Source organism: Scardinius erythrophthalmus (assembly GCF_964197995.2).
Source record: "Scardinius erythrophthalmus genome assembly, chromosome: 19".
NCBI lineage: Eukaryota > Metazoa > Chordata > Actinopteri > Cypriniformes > Leuciscidae > Scardinius > Scardinius erythrophthalmus.
Genome location: NC_138239.1, coordinates 36,891,772 through 36,919,478, shown reverse-complemented (window position 1 = coordinate 36,919,478; position 27,707 = coordinate 36,891,772). Strand labels below are relative to the sequence as shown.

Below are 27,707 nucleotides of genomic sequence, written 5' to 3'. Positions count from 1 at the left end.
TGATGCGTAACACGAGAATGAACCTCATTGGTTCTTGCTGAAGCTCAAACGTGATGCGTAACACGAGAATGAACCTCATTGGTTCTTGAGAAGCTCAAACGTGATGCGTAACACGAGAATGAACCTCACTGGTTCTTGCTGAAGCTCAAACGTGCTGCGTAACACAAGAATGAACCTCATTGGTTCTTGAGAAGCTCAAACGTGATGCGTAACACGAGAATGAACCTCATTGGTTCTTGAAAAGCTCAAACGTGATGCGTAAAACGAGAATGAACCTCACTGGTTCTTGCTGAAGCTCAAACGTGATGCGTAACACGAGAATGAACCTCATTAGTTCTTGAGAAGCTCAAACGTGATGCGTAACACGAGAATGAACCTCATTGGTTCTTGCTGAAGCTCAATTGTGATGCGTAACACGAGAATAAACCTCATTGGTTCTTGCTGAAGCTCAAACGTGCTGCGTAACACGAGAATGAACCTCATTGGTTCTTGAGAAGCTCAAACGTGATGCGTAACACGAGAATGAACCTCATTGGTTCTTGCTGAAGCTCAAACGTGATGCGTAACACGAGAATGAACCTCATTGGTTCTTGAAAAGCTCAAACGTGATGCGTAACACGAGAATGAACCTCATTGGTTCTTGCTGAAGCTCAAACGTGCTGAGTAACACGAGAATGAACCTCATTGGTTCTAGAGAAGCTCAAACGTGCTGCGTAACACAAGAATGAACTTCATTGGTTCTTGAGAAGCTCAAACGTGATGCGTAACACGAGAATGAACCTCATTGGTTCTTGCTGAAGCTCAAACGTGCTGAGTAACACGAGAATGAACCTCATTGGTTCTAGAGAAGCTCAAACATGCTGCGTAACACAAGAATGAACCTCATTGGTTCTAGAGAAGCTCAAACGTGATGCGTAACACGAGAATGAACCTCATTGGTTCTTGAAAAGCTCAAACGTGATGCGTAACACGAGAATGAACCTCATTGGTTCTTGCTGAAGCTCAAACGTGCTGAGTAACACGAGAATGAACCTCATTGGTTCTAGAGAAGCTCAAACGTGCTGCGTAACACAAGAATGAACTTCATTGGTTCTTGAGAAGCTCAAACGTGATGCGTAACACGAGAATGAACCTCATTGGTTCTTGCTGAAGCTCAAACGTGCTGAGTAACACGAGAATGAACCTCATTGGTTCTAGAGAAGCTCAAACATGCTGCGTAACACAAGAATGAACCTCATTGGTTCTAGAGAAGCTCAAACGTGATGCGTAACATGAGAATGAACCTCATTGGTTCTTGCTGAAGCTCAAACGTGATGCGTAACACGAGAATGAACCTCATTGGTTCTTCAGAAGCTCAAACGTGATGCGTAACACGAGAATGAACCTCATTGGTTCTTGAGAAGCTCAAACGTGATGCGTAACACGAGAATGAACCTCATTGGTTCTTGAAAAGCTCAAACTTGATGCGTAAAACGAGAATGAACCTCACTGGTTCTTGAGAAGCTCAAACGTGATGCGTAACACGAGAATGAACCTCATTGGTTCTTGAGAAGCTCAAACGTGATGCGTAACACGAGAATGAACCTCATTGGTTCTTGCTGAAGCTCAAATGTGATGCGTAACACGAGAATAAACCTCATTGGTTCTTGCTGAAGCTTAAACGTGCTGCGTAACACGAGAATGAACCTCATTGGTTCTTGAGAAGCTCAAACGTGATGCGTAACACGAGAATGAACCTCACTGGTTCTTGCTGAAGCTCAAACGTGCTGCGTAACACAAGAATGAACCTCATTGGTTCTTGAGAAGCTCAAACGTGATGCGTAACACGAGAATGAACCTCATTGGTTCTTGAAAAGCTCAAACGTGATGCGTAAAACGAGAATGAACCTCACTGGTTCTTGCTGAAGCTCAAACGTGATGCGTAACACGAGAATGAACCTCATTGGTTCTTGAGAAGCTCAAACGTGATGCGTAACGCGAGAATGAACCTCATTGGTTCTTGCTGAAGCTCAATTGTGATGCGTAACACGAGAATAAACCTCATTGGTTCTTGAAAAGCTCAAACGTGATGCGTTACACGAGAATGAACCTCATTGGTTCTTGAGAAGCTCAAACGTGATGCGTAACACAAGAATGAACCTCATTGGTTCTTGCTGAAGCTCAAACGTGCTGCGTAACATGAGAATGAACCTCATTGGTTCTTGCTGAAGCTCAAACGTGCTGCGTAACACGAGAATGAACCTCATTGGTTCTTGAGAAGCTCAAACGTGATGCGTAACACGAGAATGAACCTCATTGGTTCTTGCTGAAGCTCAAACGTGATGCGTAACACGAGAATGAACCTCATTGGTTCTTGAAAAGCTCAAACGTGATGCGTTACACGAGAATGAACCTCATTGGTTCTTGAGAAGCTCAAACGTGATGCGTAACACAAGAATGAACCTCATTGGTTCTTGCTGAAGCTCAAACGTGCTGCGTAACATGAGAATGAACCTCATTGGTTCTTGCAGAAGCTCAAACGTGCTGCGTAACATGAGAATGAACCTCATTGGTTCTTGCAGAAGCTCAAACGTGCTGCGTAACACAAGAATGAACCTCATTGGTTCTTGAGAAGCTCAAACGTGATGCGTAACACGAGAATGAACCTCATTGGTTCTTGCAGAAGCTCAAACGTGATGCGTAAAACGAGAATGAACCTCATTGGTTCTTGAGAAGCTCAAACGTGATGCATAAAACGAGAATGAAACTCATTGGTTCTTGAGAAACTCAAACGTGATGCGTGACACGAGAATGAACCTCATTGGTTCTTGCTGAAGCTCAAATGTGATGCGTAACACGAGAATGAACCTCATTGGTTCTTGAGAAGCTCAAACGTGATGCGTAACACGAGAATGAACCTCATTGGTTCTTAATAAGCTCAAACGTGATGCGTAACACGAGAATGAACCTCATTGGTTCTTGCTGAAGCTCAAACGTGATGCGTAACACGAGAATGAACCTCATTGGTTCTTGAGAAGCTCAAACGTGATGCGTAACACGAGAATGAACCTCACTGGTTCTTGCTGAAGCTCAAACGTGCTGCGTAACACAAGAATGAACCTCATTGGTTCTTGAGAAGCTCAAACGTGATGCGTAACACGAGAATGAACCTCATTGGTTCTTGAAAAGCTCAAACGTGATGCGTAAAACGAGAATGAACCTCACTGGTTCTTGCTGAAGCTCAAACGTGATGCGTAACACGAGAATGAACCTCATTGGTTCTTGAGAAGCTCAAACGTGATGCGTAACACGAGAATGAACCTCATTGGTTCTTGCTGAAGCTCAAATGTGATGCGTAACACGAGAATAAACCTCATTGGTTCTTGCTGAAGCTCAAACATGCTGCGTAACACGAGAATGAACCTCATTGGTTCTTGAGAAGCTCAAACGTGATGCGTAACACAAGAATGAACCTCATTGGTTCTTGCTGAAGCTCAAACGTGATGCGTAACACGAGAATGAACCTCATTGGTTCTTGAAAAGCTCAAACGTGATGCGTAACACGAGAATGAACCTCATTGGTTCTTGCTGAAGCTCAAACGTGCTGAGTAACACGAGAATGAACCTCATTGGTTCTAGAGAAGCTCAAACGTGCTGCGTAACACAAGAATGAACTTCATTGGTTCTTGAGAAGCTCAAACGTGATGCGTAACACGAGAATGAACCTCATTGGTTCTTGCTGAAGCTCAAACGTGCTGAGTAACACGAGAATGAACCTCATTGGTTCTAGAGAAGCTCAAACATGCTGCGTAACACAAGAATGAACCTCATTGGTTCTAGAGAAGCTCAAACGTGATGCGTAACATGAGAATGAACCTCATTGGTTCTTGCTGAAGCTCAAACGTGATGCGTAACACGAGAATGAACCTCATTGGTTCTTCAGAAGCTCAAACGTGATGCGTAACACGAGAATGAACCTCATTGGTTCTTGAGAAGCTCAAACGTGATGCGTAACACGAGAATGAACCTCATTGGTTCTTGAAAAGCTCAAACTTGATGCGTAAAACGAGAATGAACCTCACTGGTTCTTGAGAAGCTCAAACGTGATGCGTAACACGAGAATGAACCTCATTGGTTCTTGAGAAGCTCAAACGTGATGCGTAACACGAGAATGAACCTCATTGGTTCTTGCTGAAGCTCAAATGTGATGCGTAACACGAGAATAAACCTCATTGGTTCTTGCTGAAGCTTAAACGTGCTGCGTAACACGAGAATGAACCTCATTGGTTCTTGAGAAGCTCAAACGTGATGCGTAACACGAGAATGAACCTCACTGGTTCTTGCTGAAGCTCAAACGTGCTGCGTAACACAAGAATGAACCTCATTGGTTCTTGAGAAGCTCAAACGTGATGCGTAACACGAGAATGAACCTCATTGGTTCTTGAAAAGCTCAAACGTGATGCGTAAAACGAGAATGAACCTCACTGGTTCTTGCTGAAGCTCAAACGTGATGCGTAACACGAGAATGAACCTCATTGGTTCTTGAGAAGCTCAAACGTGATGCGTAACACGAGAATGAACCTCATTGGTTCTTGCTGAAGCTCAATTGTGATGCGTAACACGAGAATAAACCTCATTGGTTCTTGCTGAAGCTCAAACGTGCTGCGTAACACGAGAATGAACCTCATTGGTTCTTGAGAAGCTCAAACGTGATGCGTAACACGAGAATGAACCTCATTGGTTCTTGCTGAAGCTCAAACGTGATGCGTAACACGAGAATGAACCTCATTGGTTCTTGAAAAGCTCAAACGTGATGCGTAACACGAGAATGAACCTCATTGGTTCTTGCTGAAGCTCAAACGTGCTGAGTAACACGAGAATGAACCTCATTGGTTCTAGAGAAGCTCAAACGTGCTGCGTAACACAAGAATGAACTTCATTGGTTCTTGAGAAGCTCAAACGTGATGCGTAACACGAGAATGAACCTCATTGGTTCTTGCTGAAGCTCAAACGTGCTGAGTAACACGAGAATGAACCTCATTGGTTCTAGAGAAGCTCAAACGTGCTGCGTAACACAAGAATGAACCTCATTGGTTCTAGAGAAGCTCAAACGTGATGCGTAACATGAGAATGAACCTCATTGGTTCTTGCTGAAGCTCAAACGTGATGCGTAACACGAGAATGAACCTCATTGGTTCTTCAGAAGCTCAAACGTGATGCGTAACATGAGAATGAACCTCATTGGTTCTTGAGAAGCTCAAACGTGATGCGTAACACGAGAATGAACCTCATTGGTTCTTGAGAAGCTCAAACGTGATGCGTAACACGAGAATGAACCTCATTGGTTCTTGCTGAAGCTCAAACGTGATGCGTAACACGAGAATGAACCTCATTGGTTCTTGCTGAAGCTCAAACGTGCTGAGTAACACGAGAATGAACCTCATTGGTTCTTGAGAAGCTCAAACGTGATGCGTAACACGAGAATGAACCTCATTGGTTCTTGAGAAGCTCAAACGTGATGCGTAACACGAGAATGAACCTCATTGGTTCTTGCTGAAGCTCAAACGTGCTGAGTAACACGAGAATGAACCTCATTGGTTCTAGAGAAGCTCAAACGTGCTGCGTAACACAAGAATGAACCTCATTGGTTCTTGAGAAGCTCAAACGTGATGCGTAACACGAGAATGAACCTCATTGGTTCTTGAGAAGCTCAAACGTGATGCGTAAAACGAGAATGAACCTCACTGGTTCTTGAAAAGCTCAAACGTGATGCGTAACACGAGAATGAACCTCATTGGTTCTTGCTGAAGCTCAAACGTGATGCGTAACACGAGAATGAACCTCATTGGTTCTTGCTAAAGCTCAAATGTGATGCGTAACACGAGAATTAACCTCATTGGTTCTTGAGAAGCTCAAACGTGCTGCGTAACACAAGAATGAACCTCATTGGTTCTTGAGAAGCTCAAACGTGATGCGTAACACGAGAATGAACCTCATTGGTTCTTGAAAAGCTCAAACGTGATGTGTAAAACGAGAATGAACCTCACTGGTTCTTGAGAAGCTCAAACGTGATGCGTAACACGAGAATGAACCTCATTGGTTCTTGAGAAGCTCAAACGTGATGCGTAACACGAGAATGAACCTCATTGGTTCTTCAGAAGCTCAAACGTGATGCGTAACACGAGAATGAACCTCATTGGTTCTTGAAAAGCTCAAACGTGATGCGTAACACGAGAATGAACCTCATTGGTTCTTGCTGAAGCTCAAACGTGCTGAGTAACACGAGAATGAACCTCATTGGTTCTTGAGAAGCTCAAACGTGCTGCGTAACACGAGAATGAACCTCATTGGTTCTTGAGAAGCTCAAACGTGCTGCGTAACACGAGAATGAACCTCATTGGTTCTTGAGAAGCTCAAACGTGATGCGTAACACGAGAATGAACCTCATTGGTTCTTGAAAAGCTCAAACGTGATGCGTAACACGAGAATGAACCTCATTGGTTCTTGCTGAAGCTCAAACGTGCTGAGTAACACGAGAATGAACCTCATTGGTTCTTGCTGAAACTCAAACGTGCTGAGTAACACGAGAATGAACCTCATTGGTCCTCGCACGTCAAGCGAACATGCTTGAGCTTCCGTTTAACATAACTGATGTGTGAGTTAATGAATGTTTTTATGTGAATAAAAGCCTAAATTCAATCTGTTAATTATATCAAGCTAACGAGGCTCTTCAGAAAATCTGGACTGAACCGCTCATTAATGGATTAGTTTTACGATCTCTTCATGAATTGTTTTAATCGTCAAAGTGTCAGTTGTGAAGCTGTCAACGGAGGGACAGAAATCTCTCAGATTTAATCAAAAAGATCTTCGTGTCCTGAATATGAACGAAGGTATTACGGGTTTGGAACGACATGAGGGTGAGCAATCATTTTTGGGTGATCTATCTCTTTAAAGTTCACAACCCATTCTACTCGCATAACGTGACATAAAAATAGATATTCAATGAAGAAATAATGCAGGACAGGACTTCGCCTGCATGGTGAAAGACTGTTTATATGAAGCTGAATGTAAAAAATTAGCCATTGATGACATTAGGTGACAGAAAAAGGAGTTTCAGAGCTGGAATAAATTATTACACACTGATTATGAAGACAAACATTTATTTTGGAATAACATGCACTGATGAATGACTCTCAATAATGACTCACAAATTGTATTGGGTGCAAAATGGTGCATGTAAACGCGCTCACTGATTCCCGAAATGACGAGTTCTTTGCTGGTGAATGAGTGTGAAATCCAAGTCAAACTATGAGGATCAGAAAATAAGATTTTTTTTCAAGATTGAAATAAAAGTGTAAAGATTCTGCAGCTGGTTTTCTCACAGAAGCTGAAGGCTGCATGAAGGGTTTGATAAGAGCAGACTCTCTCTCTGCACTGATCCGACGTTCCCAGAGCTGCTGAACACTATTCCCTTTCATTCCCTCTCCATACGCTGTTTATTTTGGTGCTCTTTTACACCCCGAGGCCTTACGGCACAGGAGAATGAAAACATCACGCCCGGCTTCCAATCCAGTGACTCGACTGCTGGAAGCCGTTTCGCGCTCAGAAAGACGCGAGTGAAGAGGGGAAAACATGTTCCTGCTGTCTCTGTGTCCCTGACTGATGTGAGAGAGTCTTCTACAGCACAGTTCACACCAGACACAGGTCAAAAGTTTGGAATAAATAAGACTACTTGATGGTTTTGAAAGGAGTCTCTTCTGCTCACCAAGGCTGCATTTATTTAGAATACAATAGAAACAGTGAAATATTATTACAATTTAAAAATCATTTCATTTTATAATATATTGTAAAATGCCATTTATTCCTGTGTTAAAAGCTGAACTTCTTAAAATCCTCCCACACAACATTTGGGGATGTAGGGGTTGTTTGATTATATTTTAAAGGCTTTCTGACCCCAAGACTCAACTAATCTCTGCAATTCTCCATCTGTGATCCTTGGAGAGTCTTTGGCCACTCAAACTCTCCTCCTCACCGTACATTAAGACAATATAGACACACGTCCTCTTCCTGGCAGATTCGTAACATCTTTAGTTGATTGGAACTTCTTAATTATTGCCCTGATGGTGGAAATGGGGATTTTCAATGCTTTAGCTATTTTCTTACAGTTCTTTCTATTTTGTGAAGCTCAACAATCTTTTGCTGCACATCAGAACTATATTCTTTGGTTTTACTCATTGTGACGGATGATTAAGGGAATCTGGCCTTTGTGTTTCCTCATATTTAAACTCCTGTGAAACAAGAAGTCATGGCTGGACAGTTTCATGTTCCTAGTCACCCTGGTGTGCTAAAAATGTAAATATTAACGGGAATATACTTCACAGAGATTTTACTCATAAGAATTTCAAGGGGTGCAAATAACTGTGGCCAACATGCATTGGAGAAAAACATTTATTCCATAATGTGAGTTATCCCCCACGTTCAATTGTTTTACTTCAATGAAAGTATAGAATTTTGTGAACTTTTTGAATGAAAGATCAAAAGGATAAACAATGCACATTTATTTTCACAGCTACCTTTTTTATTTACCAAGGGTGCTATACAATACCGGGATTTCACTTTGCCGGTAACACACACACACACACACACACACACACACACACACACACACACACACACACACACACACACACACACACACACACACACACACACACACACACACACACACACACACACACACACACACACACACACACACACACACACACACACATATATATATATACATACATACATACATATATATATATATATATATATATATATATATATATATATATATAGTTTTACTTATATGTACTGCCATTATCATAATAGATTTGATGTACTGCCTTTAATTTAGACTTAAATAAACAAAATGATTGTCTTTCAGCAAAAAAAAAAAAAAAAAAGGATTGTATTACACCCATGTCAATGATTTATCTTCTTCTGATACTGAGGTGCTCTAGTCTTCCAGAGATTCACTCATCAGACACAAGCTCTTCATCTTTTTGACTTTGAGCCAATATTGAGCCAAAGCTGAAAAATGGGGAACATTCTTGGAGTGAAAACCAGTTTGAAAGCATTTGGCTCAAATCTGTGAGAGTGTGAAGTCTGGTGAGATGAGGTCAAGTGAAAAGAAAGAAAAGGAAAAACATCCCAACAATGGAGGTCTGTTTACGGCTAATGTGCGAGCGCTGAGCGGGATGAGAGGATACGCTGATGTGTACTGACGGCTGATCTCAGAGAATGCGAGCGTATGGATCAGCGCTAACTCCCATCAGAGCCGGCCGCTCTCATCCACGCTAAAACAACAATCCGTCCTCTTCCAGCGCTCTTTCCCAGCTGACAAACGCCTCCTGACCACTGAACAATGGAGGAAGTGCATCTGTGAACCGAGGACGTCTTACACGCAATGCTGTTTTACAGGCTTTGAAAAGTAACAACTGACAAAAGACTCTCAATACACATTTTCAAGTCCAACGATGGCATATAAATTATAAATAAACTGCCGGTCAAAAGTTTTTAATTGATACGATTTTTTTATATTTTTTAAAAGAAGTCTCTTCTGCTCACTAAGGCTGCATTTATTTGATAATAATAATAATAATAATAATAATTAAAAAAATATATATTGTGAAATATTATTACAATTAAACACAGCAGTTTTCTATGTGAATATGTTAAAGTGTAATTTATTCCTGTGATCAGAGCTGGATTTTCAGCATCATTACTCCAGTCTTCAGTGTCACATGATCCTTCAGAAATCACTCTAATATGATGATTTGATGCTCAAGAAACATTTATGATTATTATCAATGTTGAAAACAGTTATTTACATTTTTATTTCAGGATTCTTTGATGAATAGAAAGTTCAAAAGAACAGCAATTATCTGAAAAAGCTTTTGTAACATCAAACACTACCGTTCAAAAGTTTGGGGTCAGTAAGATTTTTATTTTTGAGGGAAATAAATAAAATAAATCAATACTTTTATTCATCAAGGATGAATTAAATTGATCAAAAGTTACAGTAAAGACATTTATAATGTTACAAAATATTCTATTTCAAACAAACTTTCTATTCATCAAAGAATCCTGAAAATTGTACACAACTGTTTTCAACATTGGTAATAATCATAAATGTTTCTTGATCATCAAATCATCATATTAGAATGATTTCTGAAGGATCATGTGACACTGAAGACTGGAGTAATGATGCTGAACATTCAGCTTTGATCACAGGATTATACCATGGTCTGGGTGAATACTCGATTCTGATTGGCTGCAGGGTGTCCATTAAAAAGTGATAGAGGACACCTAGTAAATAAACCGTCAGGTGTAACCAGGGAAACCAAGTTATTGTTTGTAAAAACTTTAGATTTCGATTGTAAAACTAATTAAAATATAAACTAATGTTTTATAAATGTGTTATTTGGCAAGTGACCATGGTATAAGCGGGTTAATGCCCTTCGAGGTGTCCACTGTCCGGTATTAATCATCCGCTGCGCGTCGGACGGTTCACGCCTCGCCGTCGTCCATTAATACCTGACAATGGACACCTCGTCGGGCATTAACCCTTACATAAATTACACTTTACTATATATTCACATAAAAAAACAGCTGTTTTAAATTGTAATAATATTTTTTTTGTGTGTGTATTTCTAATCAAATAAATGCAGCCTTGGTGAGCAGAAGATACTTCTTTTAAAAACATTACTGATCCAAAACTTTTGACCGGTAGTGTATATCAAATATATGCAGCTTTGGTGAGACAAAGAGGGTCTTACTGACCCCAAACTTTCACACAGTGGTTACTTCAGCTCTTCTGAATCAAACACTCAACTCTGTGTGTTATAAGTTTTAATAATTTACAAATGCCTGACATCAGCATAAAAAAACAAATCTCAATAATGTACGCTGCATGACAGGAGCTTCGTCTGACAGGATGAGCTGGCATGGCACTGTTAGAATTAGCATGAGTGTTCTTCAATATCAGCTCACAGCAGCTGTTGGTGGATCAGAGTCTAACACTCGACGATCTCAGTGACACGTAACAAACCTCCCGCTGGAACGGCCACTATGAACAGCTGCCAGAGCGGGCGAAGCGGCCTCGAACCCGCTGCCAAGAGTCCTCATTAAAATACCAGAGACTGAACTGGCATGAGCTCCAGCATTCAACATTCAACTAATTCCTAACCAGCTGCGACACCATTGAGTTTTAGAAACCGTTTCTAATTCTGCGACGTTGCGGCCGGAACAACAACCTAAAAGTATGACCATGATAATCTCAGGTACTGATTATGTGCTTTATTTATTGTAATGTTTAAAGTGTCTAATGTGAGTTTGAATATTTTGCGACCTTTCATCGTGATTACGTAATGTGTGTCGCATCACAGCTAGTGCAAAATGAGCATTAGTGGTTAAAAGTATATAAATGTTTTTTTTTTATTATAAAATGGCGGATGGTTTGTCTAGATAAGACTCTTATTCCTCGGCTGGATCGTGTCGAGACCTTGAAGCTGCACTGAAACCCGTTGGACCCCATTGAAGACACTATATGGAGAAACATCCTGGAGTGTTTTCCTCAAAAACCTTCATTTCTTTTTTCCACAGAAGAAAGAAAGACATGAACATCTTGGATGACGTGGAGGAGAGTAAATTATCAGGAAATTTTCATTCTAAAGTAATCTAATCCTTTAATAGCCATACTGAAAGCGACAATGTATAATTCACCACAGATTAATGAATGTAATTATGTACTTGTCCATTTTGTTGTGAGTGCAGTGTTCTTGCAGAGAGACTCCGCCCACACAGGCTTCTGATTGGCTAACCTTGCCAGTCAGTGCACACATGATCAACCACAGGATGTGTGTGTGTGTGTGTGTGTGTGTCCTCACCTGTGTTTGCACACACTGTCTCATACACCACATGCTGTGCACTGGAGCTGCCGTGACTGGCTGGAGTCTCAGATAATGCTTTCCTGTGGACAGACACAACATCACATCTATAAAGGGTCTCATTTTGATTGAATGTTGTTTAACTACTTTTACTTTTTTAGATTACACACTGGACACAATGCACAAATTGTTTAATCATATAAAACAATGAAAAAATAAAAAAATAAATATCCCTAAAACCCAATATTAAAATGCATTAATTTAAAACACATCTATTACCCATTTCAAACTGTTGTGGGAAAGTGGAGCAGATGGAATAGTTTACCATTTCAAAAAGATTATTATTTGTTATAAATTCTTCAAAACAGAAGCCATAGAGCATGACAGCATATCCTATTGCCCATATTTGCTGTGGAATCACATGCTTTAAAGGGATAGTTCACCCAAATATTAAATTATCTTTATTTCATTTTGGGGAAAACACCAAAGGAAGCTGATTCAGTAGTCAGTGTTCATCTTGAAATATTACTAACAATATCAAAGTTATACATTTACTTGATAAAATCATTTTCACAACCTAAAGGTGGACGTTTGTACAATTATACTGAAAGACTGAAAGTCTAAACTATCAGTCAGAGACAGAAGGACTGAGGAGATCGAGTGTGACAGGTTTATCAGCAACTTTTTAATCATGTTGGTCATTTAGAGGCTTAGAAATTTGAGTATCAAATATGATCCAGTAGCTTTAGGGTTAATATGATGCGCTAAAGCAGCTCAAAAGCAGTTTAAAAGTAAAAACAAACAAAAAACAAAACAAAGTGTTGTCAAAGCCTGAACACATCCTGCTGAACCACCCATAAAAACCAAGAAAACCTTGAAGAGTATATACACAAACACAGTTTGATTACAAAAACTACAATCCATACACACTGCACATTATTATACAGTAGATGAACTGAATAAGGGAATGGTTTAGCCAGCCTACATGACATCAGACAGTGATTATATCTGTGCTCCACACAATGCCCGTTTCTCTGCCGTGAGCTGAATAGCCCTGATGACCTCCATCATCTGACAATAAACGGCAGGAACACTGTGGAAGGCTTGGCCACTGAGAGCCAGTGCAATTATCTGAGGCAGAAACAGGGCCCAACACGCCTGTAACTTCGCACGGTAAATCCGCTAAGCATTTTTGAGGAACAATAAATAAAGCCGGGCTAGTATTAATCTCCAGTAGCAGAACGGGAGCATTAGTGCACTAATGGGGGAACACAGTGCTGCCTTGTAGGGTCCACACAGTTGTCCTTTCATTTGGCGGCTCAACCTTGGACCGACAGCACAGATAGAAACGCTTTAAATTATACGTCAGATCTCTCTTTACAGGAAATGACACTTCAGTGCTTTATTGGTGACTGGAGTTTAAGACTATTAGTGCTGGTCGGTCAGATGTCAGTGGGACGCTTGCCAGCGCTCGCAACTGGAGGCGTGGAACTTATTAAATCAGTGCTCTGTATATTAGGATTTTGCTAGTCTATACAAGGCCAAATTCATTTAGACCTTAAATAAACCCTTATAATTTTCTTTTTCTGTGAAACAAAATAGGAGATATCAAGCAGAATGTCTGCGCTCCTGCAGATTTATACTACAAAAACACCATAAGAGTGTCACAAGAGTCCATATGAATCATATGCAATACACTGTATAAAAAACAAAAACAAAAAAAAAAACATGCCATTTCTTTGAAATTATTTGTGAAATTTACTAGCAATTTCTGGGTGAAAACTGTTTCAAAGTACACTAATTTTATTTCAAGACATTTTTCACTGAAGTCATGTGACAAATTTGTACGGAGAACAGACTGACATTTAAGATGTTATTCATCAATAATATTCAGAAGAATGGAAACACTTTACAATAAGCTTCCATTAGTTAATGCATTAATAAGTTGCATAATGCATTAATAGTTGTGACAAACGTCCCGAGCACCTATCAGCGTCGTCCTGGCAACAGAGGAGGAACACCTGCACTCAATCATCACGGGCTGATCGGCCACACCTGAAGCTCGTCACAAGAGGGCTTTATAAGCAGACCAGACAAACACAAGGACGAGAAACGTCTCCAATGGTGGAAACTGACTGTGTCTCTCTCTTGCATTTTTTCCTAGACAGCAGTGGATAACCGACCAGCCCGACACCCCTCTCACCGAAACGGCACGGATCACAGAGAAACGGTGTACAAGGCGGAACACTTCTCAGAGGACAAGAGCACGGAGCACATCGGCACTTCCACATCCCTTGTTTTTCTTCACCTTTTGTTAAATAAACACACCCTCCGGGGATTTTTCTTCAGCCCTCCTTGTCGTGTGATTCCTCAGCCCCGTCACACTGGTGGAGAATGCGGGCATGAGCGCTGGAGAATCACCGACCTGGTTTTTTTTGTTGTTGTTTTTTTCTGAACGCTGAGGGTTTTGGCCCGAAGATTTTTCTACTGATTATTTTTTTTTTCCACTCTCTTCCAGGCGGCGAGTCCTTCCCAGCCATGGAAGACCTGCTTAAACATCTCACGGAGATCAGCATCCGCCAGCAGCAAATTGTTGAGCACATGGCGGCTCGACAGGGAGAAACGGAGCGCGAAGTCGCCGCCCTACGCGGTACCACCGCCCAGCGGACTCCGCTACCCAATCCACGGATACAGGCTACCCAGCTGCTGCCGAAGATGGGGGTCCACGACGATGCGGAAGACTTTCTCCGGATGTTCGAGACTGTAGCGGAGCGAGAAGACTGGCCAAGAGAGGACTGGGCAAGAATTCTGGCTCCTTTGCTGACTGGGGAGGCACAGCGGGCCTACTTCTCCCTCCCAGCCACCCAGGTCAACTCTTACGACCACCTCAAAAATGAAATCCTGGGCCGAGTGGGCCTGTCACCCGTCGCAGCGGCCCAACTCTTTCATTCTTGGGCGTACAACAGCCAGAAGCCGATCCGAGCCCAGGCCGCCGAGCTCACTCGTCTCTCCTCCCACTGGCTACTCGTGGGACATCCTACCGCGGCCCAGGTAACTGAACGCGTCGTCGTGGACCGTTTCCTCCGTGCACTGCCCCGCCCACTTCGACAAGCTGCCGGCATGCGGAACCCCCAGACCACGGCGGAGGTGGTTGAAGCGGCTGAACTGGCGGATGCAACCCTACGGCGAGAGGCTGGGGAGCGACCGCCGCCATTTCCCCGGAGGGTGTTCCAGGAGCGACGCACGCCGGAGGGCACCCAGCGCACAGGTGGCAGACCAGCGGTTCCCAGCATTCAGGACGAACCCATGCCCACGGAACCACCACGCTCGCCCCCACGAGTTTGGCTGGCAGGTTGCCTGGTACACCAACAGCCGCCTTCAGAGGAGCTGCGGGTCAAGGTGGGAATAAATGGCCGACCCTTCCAAGCTCTCCTCGATTCTGGCAGCGCCGTGAGCCTGGTCCAGCCGGCTGTGGTAAACCCGGCTCCCAGATCTAAAGCTCGACTCTCCCTTAAGTGCGTTCACGGAGACACTCAAGAGGTGCCCATCAGGCAAGTCACCATTTCTACAGGCCCGGGAACCTGGCCCCTGGAAGTGGGCATTGTGGACAACCTGCCCGTGCCGGTCTTAATTGGCCGTGACTTCCCCGGTTTTAACCAGCTCGTTGCCGCTGCCGGGCGACCTGCCAAGCCAGCTGGGAACCGCCGGAAAAAGGGTGTCAGCCGTCGTCCCCGTCAGCGCCCAGCTCTGCTTTCCACGGACAGCGCCAGAGATGGTGGGCCCCCCCGCATGATACTAACCTATTCTTTGATGTCTTCCAACAGGTTAAGGGGGGGGGAGCCTTCGCCAAGGAACAACTCGGGGACGACCGGCTGAAACATTGCTGGAAACAGGTGAGGGTGATTGAAGGAAAAGAGGTCCAACCGCCGCCGCACCCAACCCCTCACTTCGTTGTCCAAAATGGTCTGCTGTACTGTGTCGCGCAGCGGAGAGGGGAGGAAGTCAAATTGTTGCTGGTGCCCCGCAGCAGGACCGAAGTCATCTTGGAGCTGGCACATGCTCATCCCATGGCAGGGCACTTGGGCATCCAGAATACCATCAGCCGGATTAAAGACCGCTTCCACTGGCCCGGACTCGACGCGGACGTCAAGCGTTTCTGCCAGGCCTGCCCGGTGTGTCAACGAACGTCTCCCCGCACCCCACCCCCCTCTCCGCTAATACCGTTACCTATAATTGAGGTGCCCTTCGAGCGGATAGGAATGGATCTGGTGGGACCGCTGCCGAAGTCCGCCCGCGGGCATGAACACATCCTGGTCATTGTGGACTACGCCACCCGCTACCCTGAAGCCATACCACTCCGCAAGGCCACCTCCAAGGCAATTGCCCAAGAGCTGTTCCTCCTGTGTAGCCGGGTTGGCATTCCCAAAGAGATATTGACCGACCAGGGCACCCCCTTCATGTCCCGGACGATGGCTGATCTGTGCCGCCTGCTCAAAGTGTCGCAGCTACGTACGACAGTATACCACCCACAGACTGATGGGCTGGTAGAAAGGTTTAACCAGACGTTAAAGCAAATGCTCCGTCGGGTGGCTGCTGAAGATCGCCGCGACTGGGACCAGGTATTGCCCTATATACTCTTCGGCATCAGAGAGGTAGCCCAGGCTTCCACGGGATTCACCCCCTTTGAGCTCCTGTTCGGCCGTCAGCCCCGCGGCCTTCTCGATGTCGCTAAGGAAGCCTGGGAGCAGCAGCCGTCCGCCCATCGATCTACGATCGAGCACGTCCGAGACATGAGGCAGAGGATAGACCGCGTTATGCCGCTGGTGAAGGAACACCTCGTGGAAGCCCAGAAAGCCCAGCAACGTCACTACAATCGGGCGGCCCAACCACGGGAGTTCCAACTGGGAGACCGCGTGCTGGTCCTAGTCCCCACCGCGGCCTGTAAGTTCCTGGCCCAATGGCAAGGGCCCTACACCGTCACAGAACGAATAGGACCGGTCACCTACCGGGTCCGACAACCGGGAAAGAGGAAGGAAAACCAGTTATATCATATCAACCTGCTCAAACGCTGGGAAGGGACTACGGCCCAGCTATCAGCGTTGGCTACCATTGATCCCGTGGTTGTCGACGTCAGCTCCCAACTGTCGGCCGCCCAGAAGACAGAGCTACAACATCTGGTCGGTCAATTCTCTGATGTGTTCTCCCCACGCCCTGGGCGGACCAACGTCCTACACCACGATGTCCGTACACCACCTGGAGTCATCGTCAGGCAGCGTCCCTACCGGATCCCAGAGGCTCGGCGACACGCCATCGAGGAGGAGGTACAGGAGATGCTGAAGTTGGGAGTAATTGAGCCCTCCCGTAGCCCCTGGTCCAGCCCCATTGTAATGGTCCCAAAGCCGGACGGCACCCTCCGGTTTTGTAACGACTTCCGCCGTCTTAACCAGGTCTCCGACTTCGATGGTTATCCCATGCCCCGCGTAGATGAACTTTTGGACCGTCTGGGGAGAGCCCGGTTTATCTCCACACTGGACCTGACTAAGGGATACTGGCAAGTCCCCCTCTCCGAGCAAGCCAAACCGAAGACCGCCTTCTCCACCCCCAGCGGCCACTGGCAGTACCGGGTTCTTCCCTTCGGGCTTCATGGGGCACCCGCGACGTTCCAGCGGCTTATGGATATCCTACTCCGGCCCCACCAGGAATATGCTGCCGCCTACCTGGATGACGTGGTTATCCATTCGGAGACCTGGGAGGACCATCTGGAGCGGCTCCGGAGGGTGCTAATGGAGCTACGGCGAGCAGGGCTTACCGCCAACCCCAAGAAGTGCCACCTCGCTCTACCCGAAGCCAAGTACCTGGGTTTCCAGGTGGGCCGTGGCCTTATTCGTCCTCAAGAGAAGAAGGTGACAGCAATCCTCTCGGCACCACGGCCCTCCAGTAAAACTCAGGTACGAGCGTTTTTGGGGTTGGCAGGCTACTATCGCTGCTTTATTCCCGACTTCTCCTCCCTAGCGGCGGCCCTGACAGACCTGACCAAGAAGGGACAGCCAGAAAAGGTTCGCTGGGGTCCCCCCGAGGAAGACGCCTTCCGGCGCATCAAGGAAGCGCTTACCATGGAGCCGGTACTACACGCACCCAATTTTAACTGTCCCTTCTTATTGCAGACCGACGCCTCGGACACCGGGTTAGGGGCCGTTCTTTCCCAGGTCCAGAACGGTGAGGAACACCCGGTGATGTACATCAGCCGAAAGCTGTCCCCGACGGAACAACGGTATGCCGCGGTCGAGAAGGAAGCGTTGGCCGTCAAGTGGGCAGTCCTGGAGCTGAGGTACTACCTTCTAGGCCGAAAATTTACCCTAATCACAGACCATGCTCCTCTACAGTGGATGGCGAAGGCGAAGGACACCAACGCCCGGGTGACTCGGTGGTTCCTAGCGCTCCAGGACTTCCACTTCGACGTGCGTCATCGGGCGGGAGCAGCCAACGCCAACGCTGACGGACTCTCGCGGCTGTGGGCAGCTTTCACAGGTCTGTCAGGTTGTACCCCTCCCTCACTCCCCAGCTCCCCCCTGTTTACCGGGACCAGGACGACACTTAGGGAGGGGGAGTGTGACAAACGTCCCGAGCACCTATCAGCGTCGTCCTGGCAACAGAGGAGGAACACCTGCACTCAATCATCACGGGCTGATCGGCCACACCTGAAGCTCGTCACAAGAGGGCTTTATAAGCAGACCAGACAAACACAAGGACGAGAAACGTCTCCAATGGTGGAAACTGACTGTGTCTCTCTCTTGCATTTTTTCCTAGACAGCAGTGGATAACCGACCAGCCCGACACCCCTCTCACCGAAACGGCACGGATCACAGAGAAACGGTGTACAAGGCGGAACACTTCTCAGAGGACAAGAGCACGGAGCACATCGGCACTTCCACATCCCTTGTTTTTCTTCACCTTTTGTTAAATAAACACACCCTCCGGGGATTTTTCTTCAGCCCTCCTTGTCGTGTGATTCCTCAGCCCCGTCACATAGTTAATAAAAATACAGCTGTTCATTGTTAGTTCATGTTAGCTTTTGATTTTAAGAATGCATTACGTATTAGTAAATGTTGAAATTAACAATAACTAATATTTATAAAATGCTCCAGAAGTATTGTTCATTGTTCATGTTAACAAATGAAACCTTATTGAAAGTGTTACCAGAAGACTTAAAAAAACACGTAAAGATAAATGTTTGATGCAACTGTACAATGTAGTGTGCGATCAACACTTTTCATTCAATTTCACATTTCGTTTTAAACAACTTTAAACATAATAGACTGTTTAATTGTACAGGGGAATTTTTTGCACCTGTATCTTGAGTTTGATCACATTTTTGCCACAAGTGTAACAGAGGCAAGCTAGTAAGAGCTGTGCGTGTAAACCTCACTCCCCTAGAATCAAGAGCTGCACTAGTGACCTACTTTAGCATCCCTTGTTAGCGTGCATGCCTCCCATGCCGGAGACACCGGTTCAAATCCCGCTCAGAGTGGGTCGAGTAAGAACGGTTACATTTGGTGCCGTGACCCGGATAGGAGTGAGTGTAATGGAGGCAAGCTAGTAATAGCTATGTGTAAACCTCACTCCCCTGGCATCAAGAGGCGCACTAGCAAATTATGCTAGATACTGCAGTCTTTTAGCGCCTTGTTAGTGCGCCTGACTCCCATGCCAGAGATGCTGGTTCAAATCCCGCTCAGAGCAGGTCGAGTAGGACCGGTTACACAAGCCCACTTTAATTTCCGACCCTGATCTGCTCTGATCCCATGCATGACCTCACTGCAATCCAACAGACGGAAATCTGCAACCAGGGTTAACTAAATCTAAAACTAAAACCAAAGTTTTATTACTGTCATGACAACTCTCAGAGAGATCGGCATGGTAATGGATGTGGCAATGTTAATGTATTTGGTCTTGACTGGATAGACCATTACATTCACAGACATGCTGTAACATACATGCATAACCCTGTAGCAGATCTATACAGGTGGAGCTGGGGAAGGAGAAGGGTTTCTGAAAGCGTGCATGTGAATGTTCAGCCGCAGCTCATTGGCCGCTGATGCAGCAGCAACCAATCAGCTGCGCTGTGTAGATGATGATGTGATCACTACCAAATTGAGTTGAGGATCTATCAGAGTTTCATGCCAGAACTAAGTACTTACTTGAAATAAAATAAATGTAACTATAAGAAAATATAAAAATTAGTTATAATAAAAATATAATTAATAATAAAAACTTTTATTTAAGCGAAGTTTCTAAGACAACATTTCTCATTTTCATTTAACTTAATGCACTAAAACAACTTAAACTGTACCTAAAATGAATAAAAACTATGTAATTAATAAAAATGACAAAGACAAAATTACTAAATCTTTGACAAAAAAATTATAAAAACAAATTTTAACCATTAATCAAAACCATAATAGCATATCTCATTGACACTAAAATAACAGTGATATGGAGAACTTCGTCCCTTCCAATCCAACTCCTCATCCTTCACCTGTCTCTTATTCTCTGTTTCTCTTCCATTCTTTTGTCAGTTCAGTGTTTCCATCCGTGAATTTTTGCTTTTTCGAGCTTCCGTTTTTCCCACACTTTCCCATGTCACACAGGCCAACCACAAAAATGCAGCGCGGCGAGCGAGTGAGGGGCTCAGGAATTCCTCACGGAGAGGGTAAACACGACACGGGCCGCGAGCAAACACTGCCTTTAACTCTACATAACCCTCCTCTGTCTTCAGCAGCCTCATATCTCTCTAATGTCTTTCAGCTCTCGCTTCATTCAGCCTTTCAGGAATTACCTCCATTTCCTGACGCTCCCACATGCGCCTTTCCAAGCAGGATCATTTACTCAAGACTGTCTGTGTGTATATCCCAAAAAGAGTGATGAAATCTTCCTGATCCTCACATGACCATCCTCTCTGGACACAGAACGATCTTTCCAGTGGAAAGACCTTTAGATGAAGTTAAAAAGATCTCATGGTGTACGAGTGCCCTTTTCCATACAAAAGTAATAAGGAAAGTGTCATTTTTTTTAGGTCGGATTTATAAATCACAGTCCACTTTTTGTTGCACTGTTTGTTAATACGTTTAAAATACTGCTAGTGTTTCTGTCTTGATCTTTGTGCTGATTTTTCACGTGAGGAGCCACAATGAAGCAAATGTTATTTATTTGATTTGAAGTGTGTCTGTCCTGATTAAACTCTAAAAAAGAAAAGCAGCTTAGACTACATTTCCTTGAGCGTTTCCGGGAGGAAAGAGATTCATATAAATTAGGATGAAAAAAACAATGACAAAGTGTTGATTTTTGGGTGAACTATTCCTTTAAAAGCTTACTCTCACATTCAAATTCCTACTAAATACACCATTTATCATCTTTTTGAGCATAAATCTAAATTTAAATGGTTGTAATTCATGAATACTTTGGAATACAGACTTGAGGTTTGTCTCTTTTTAAAGAAGTGAAAGCACAAAAAAAATAAAGGGTAAACAAGTTATAGAAGTGTATTGTAAAGCAAATTTAGTGAAAGCAAATCTAAACATTTTTATTTTATACAAAATTTTACTAAATAATTTGGACTCTAAAATTGCTAGAAAATCAAAGCCATATGTCTAACCAAGATGTGTTCCAAATTTGTAGTTGATTTCACAAAAATTGAGCTGCTAAAAAGTTTTAAAGTACTGTTTCCATGATAAGGCAGTGTCCAATTTCAATCCGTTTTCACAGGATTCATTTTGGGTCTATAAGCTTTCGAATGATACCTAAAGCATGATGATAACAAAAATATGGCAATACAAAAGCACACAAGTGTCACAATTAAAAATGTCTGAATTGCATTAAAATTTACAGAATATCAAAACAAACGGCATCTGCAAACAAATGAAGCTGAAGCTTAGTTTTCTTAGAACTAACTATGCCTTTCTGAGACACTTGTTTAATCAAATCGTTTTAAATAAGTGGTGTCAAGGTGATGTTTTATAGATGTATGAAGTCAGTCGCAGGTGTCCTTACAGAATAACCACTGGTGCATTTCATCATGTTAACATATGAACATGTTCCACAAAGTTTGACAACCAGAAAGTGTCCAAGAGTTTCTCATTTTAAACGTTTGAATGTTCTAAAATCTAACAAACTTCATTTTCTGCCTGTGTTGTCTGCAGATTGGCTTTGCACCTTCGGCCTTGTACGTTTTAGCGATGGGAAACATTAAAGTAATCTTTTTGCAAAATCTAAAAACTATTTGCATGCCTCCACCACATCAATCAGCCATATATGACGGAGACGACCCCATCATGGTGGGCCACATGCTCTTAGTGAAGCGTCCGCTGATTTCTCAGAGCTTGCTAATGTTCTGTAATTGGGCCAAATGTGCAATAACTAGGCTGCAGTGCATCGTGGGAAACAAGAGGAGCTGGGCTCTCTTTCTGTGGTCCGAGCGCTACACACACCTCCCACCGTTCTGTCTGCAAATCTCAAAACAAAATCAGATTTCCACAGCACGCATAAACACAGCCCAGCCGCCCAACCACACTGTTTACTTAATAGGCAGAAACCTGTGGTGTGTGTGTGTGCGTTTGTGTGTGTGTGTGTGTGTGTGTGTGTGTGTGTGTGTGTGTATGTGTGTGGATGAAGACAATTAATGCAAATGGTATTAACATTCTTAACGTGTTCTTCTACACAACAATCACTAATGCAAACCTCAGCTGAGGACTGAATGCATGGATTGTGAGGAAAACACTCACTAAATTTTTGCTTTTGTCGATTTATAAACTCGAAACATTGCTGAATAGTTTTTATTTTGTCTTGAAATTTGAAACAGCAGTGGATGAGATTTTTGATATCGGTGCACGGTCAAACATCTGTGTGTTACGATGAGTGAGTTTTCACAGATGACCGGAAAACTGTTCAGATTAAACCATGAAGGACTGACACAACTGTAAAAGCTAACAGCTCTGAACACATCACTGAAGAGTAGAATCAAGCCTCGTCACGTGTCTTTATAAAGCAGATATAACTAATCATTGACTTATAGAATAAGAGAAGTGTTCATGATAGTAAAGGTAGCCAAAACATATGTTCTTTCACTATAGGACTGTGTATTTATTAAAAACTGATACTGAACATCACTGATAATAATTAGAAATGTTTCTTGAGCATCAAATCATCATATTAGAGTGATTTCTGAAGGATCATGTGACACTGAAAACTGGAGTAATGATGCTGAAAGTTCATTACTGTGCAAGCAACATAAAAGTAAAATAATGTTTAGTGGCATATTTTATAAGGTACTATCAAGGCTAGTATTGCCAATACCAATAGCAATATATTTATATATTTTAATATATTACTATACTAGTAAAATCCATATATTGAATGTGTTAAATAATGTTCTTTGTCATCCCTTCTTGTGGGAAACCACAAAAGTTTACACTGAATTCAATGCCAGATACAGTTTATTGTGCAACCAAAATACTGATAATATACAGGAAAAAAGATCTTATGCATAATGCAGGACTTTTAATTATAACCAAGACTGAAATACAAGCACGAATGTTCAACATTTTCACTTTGACCCTCCAGCACTTGTATTTATTTATTTAAATCATAGACATTGGAAGTGTAATAATCACATTGGGCCTTATCACCATTTCTGTTTCCAACCCCAAATTTAACACCTTTTAAAATCATCATTAAGAGTTTTGCTGTAGCATTTAAGATATTTTAAGGCCCCGATATACTTTGAGTGAAATCGAACAACTGGTGTGACGTAATTTCGAACAAAATCAGGCCAAACAGAAGTTCATTTGGAGTTTCATTTTGGGAGTTTGAAACAGCTTGTCAAATCCAACTTTCTGCAAAGGTTTGCTCCGGCTGGTTGAACACCTTCGAACCCCCATTTATCTGTGGCAGTTATGTAATAGGTGGGTGTGGCTCTGAGGCTCCGCCTGCTTTGAGGTGTAAATCTCTGGTTTATTTCTCCTGTTCAGTCTGTCGAGGTCAGACGCGAGTAAAAACATGAACACTCAAGTGGAGAGATGCTTTAGAGTAGAAACTGGAGTTGTAGGGCTCTATTTTAACGATCTAAGCGCATGGTCTAAAGAGCAGGGCACAAGTGCACTTAGGGCGTTCGAATCCACTTTTGCTAGTTTAACGACGGGAAAAATGGTCGGCGCTCCAGGCGCATGGTCTAAAAGGGTTGTCCCTATTCTCTTAATGAGTAATGGGTGTGTTTTGGGCATAATGTGAAATAAACCAATCAGAGTCTCATCTCCCATTCCCTTTAAAAGCCAGTTGCGCTCGCGCCATGGCGGATTAGCTATTTACTGAAAAACTGAACGCTTCTCCAGAGCACAAATAGATCAACTTGTGCGCGAGGTTAAAGCAAGCATACCATCTATGGGACAAGCCGGATTCCATCATATCTTTATGTACAAAATATTAATCTTTTACATTGTAATCCTTTTATTTTTAATATTTGGCATGTGTGTATGCTGCTGTGTTGTGGACCCGCCTAAAGGCGCACATTACTAACGCGCTCTTTAACAAAAAAAAATAAATATTGCGCCATTTACCTTAGACTAGGTTTCAGTTGGTCAATAGCTCAGCTTATTTCAGTTCCTCAAAATATCAACACGCCAACAATGTGCCAGAACACACCTCGTTTTCAGACCAGCAGCCCATGGGCGCAGAAATAGGCACAAATGCATTTGCTATTTAAACAACAGCGTGAAAATGAAAACTGTATCGGCCTGAAACTAGCAAATAACACTTGCGTTGCACTTGGCGCTGCATTGCGCTGGGTGTATGATAGGGCCCGTAATTATAATTGGAAGCGACACAGACAATGTTTATTCATGTTTAATACTGCAAAGCTGCTGCTTCACAACAATCTATTGCATATAATCTATTGTATAAATAAACGTGACGTGACTGGAGTGCTGAATCGCAGAGCTGCTGCACACATCCACATCACTACGATCAGATGCTTTCTGAACCGCTGTCATTAAACTACTGTTGTTTATTTTGTTATTGAGAGGAAAGTGCAGCACATATTTTCACATTCATTTAAACGTCGCTCTCAGCAGCGTGGACGGCGTCGGGATGTTTGCTATACTGTTATAGAAATAGGTGACTAAGCTTCTTTTCACCCCCAAGCAAGAACCAAAATAACTTTGCAGTGAGTATATCAGGCCTTAAGACTTTATATGACCTTAAATGTGATCAAACTGAATTAAAGACATTTTTTGAAGCAGATTCAGATGTAGATTGCTGACACAGACCCAACTGAAGTTCAGAAAGTGAAAGAGTGTGGAAGGAAACCCCCTCAGGTCTTACTTGTGGAGAGAGTGGACAGTCTTGCGCACGCGTCCATCTCTCGGTGCGCTGCTGGGAGGTTTGGGTGTGAGCGTGAGGACGCCTGCGCTGCCCGCCTGACTCAGGGTGTGTGTGAACGGCTGGCTCACGGGGATGCTGGGAGCGTACGCTCGTGCTGAAACAGCAGGTGTGAGGGTGTGTGACGCCAGAGCGGCCTGAGGCACAAATAAAGAGAAGAGTTAGTGAACCTGATACATTCATTCATATTGTGGGTTCCTGAAGTCTGACACACTACTGAAAATAAAATGCTTGTGGATGCTAATTTAAAAGTGATGTTTGGAATTATGTTGGGGTTTAAATATTTTCTCATATCCCAATTTAATATGCAGCATAAACTATAATCATATAGTTGTTCGGTTTCCCCTGAAGAGTATAAAGGACCGTTCACACCTAGATGGATCAACTATATTAGAGTTCACACCAAAGCAGGATAACATCCTGTTTATTATAAGCATTACGTAGTTCTGTCATCTGCTTCTTTAAATGCACAACTAATCAAGGGCTTCATTAGTTGCACCAGGTGTGCTTGAGCTAGAACACATGAAATATCTGAACTGGTTAGGTTTGTTGAGTATCAAATTTGACTGCATGTTAGAAAAATTGCTGTGGCAAGCAGGACGAGGTCGAGGGTCGTGAGAGAACGGCGTGAGGCCGGTGGCGTGATTACTGATGAGCGACACCTGCGCGACGCACCGGTCTCGTATTTCTCACGGAGGAGTGGAAGCATAAAAGGAGGAGCGACGACAGTGGAGATCGAGAGAGGACAGGCCTGGATTTTATTTGATGTTTCTGTTTATTTGATGTGACAGCAGTCGTCCGTGAGGGGCTGCAGTCTTTTACTTTCGTTTTGTATTTGTTTTATTTTTTATATTAAAATCTGTTGAATGTCCGCCGGTTCTCGCCTCCTTCTTCCCACAATAACGAACTTCTTAACAATGGCTAAGTGAAAAGCATAGTCCAAAAAATTAAGAGAAGGTATAGTATCATCGCCCTTCACAAACAAGGAACAGGATATAAAAGATGGCGAAGGCACCAAATGTTCCTAGAGACACCGTTGGAAGCATAGTTCACAGGTTCAAAGTTAAAGGAACAGTGGTTAAAAGTCAAGCTCTTTAAAGTCTGATGGATTCTGATTCGCTGTCAGTATTTTTATCGTTCTACAGCTGGGAAAAAGGTTCTGCAAGTGATTCCAATGCAATGATGTTTATCTGTGTTGTTATTGTTATAGTTCTCATAGAATTGGAATGATTATTAAAACTTTATCGATGTAGTTATTGGTATTGTTATAATCGGTTTAAACAGGGATCAAGACATATAGTTGAGCATGATGTTACAGTGTGACACTGGTGGGACTGTTTATCTAACCAAAGAGACAAAGTGTGTGTTCAAGAAACAGTTTAGTTACACACTTCACCTATAATAATAATAATAAAAAAAAAAAACAACAACACCAATTTACTGCAAAATTGACACTGTCAAAAGTTTGGAATCAAGATTGTTTAATGTTTTTGATAAAAGTCCCTTCTGCTCACTAAGGCTGCGTTTATTTGATCAAAAATACAGTAAAAACAGTATGTGAAATATTATTATCATTTAAATGAACTAATTCAATATATTGTAAAGAGTAATGTATTCCTGTGATCAAAGCTGAATTTTCAGCATGATTACTCCAGTCTTCAGTGTCACATGATCCTTCAGAAATGTATTTGAGAATAGAGCAGCATTTATTTGAAATATAAATATTTTGTAAAATTATAAATGTTTTCACTCTCACTTTTGATCAATTTATGTGCACTTTATGTGCCCTTGTTGCATAAAAATATAATCTTTTTTTTTTATTGTACTAACCCAAACTTTTGAATGTTATCAAGGTTTTTGAGTGTTTCCACAAAAATATTAAGCTGTTTTCAACATTAATAATGTTTCTTGAGCAGCAAATCAGCATTTTAGAACGATTTCTGAAGGATCATGTGACACTGAAGTAATTTTTTAAACATTAAAATAGAAAACAGTTCTTTTAAATTGTAATAATAATCTACTGTAATTTTGATCAGTCTTGGTGGGCAGAAGAGACTTCTTTCAAAAACATTAAAGACTCTTAATGACTCCAAACTTTTGACCGGTAGTGTGTATTTGATTATTCTGCAAGATATAGAGCAGAATCTCAAATATTTCTTCTTTGTTTACCATTATAATGATTGCTTGAATCTGAAAAATGCTACAACTGTCTGTCTATTTCAGATTTTAATGAGATCTTCCAGCACAGTTTGAGCCTGTGAAGGAAAGACCTTATCTCAGTCTTTATTAAAAGCAGCATTTTTCCCTCAAGCCATTCGAGGTCAAGCACAACAGCCTCCAAAAGCCAGTTCATTCACTCACATGGAA

At 42.9% G+C, this 27,707-nt stretch overlaps 1 protein-coding gene across 2 annotated transcripts in view; it reads right to left on the bottom strand.

Moving 5' to 3' along the window:
• Positions 1–27,707, bottom strand: part of ttll5 (tubulin tyrosine ligase-like family, member 5) — a 144,169-nt gene that overhangs the window by 3,777 nt on the left and 112,685 nt on the right. For both annotated transcript variants that reach the window (XM_081394556.1, XM_081394557.1), the window contains exons 30-31: positions 25,284–25,477; positions 11,916–11,998 (exon numbers count right to left, since the gene is read on the bottom strand). In XM_081394556.1, coding sequence (XP_081250682.1) covers positions 11,916–11,998; positions 25,284–25,477 — 277 coding nt within the window. The remainder of the gene's footprint in view (positions 1–11,915; positions 11,999–25,283; positions 25,478–27,707) is intronic.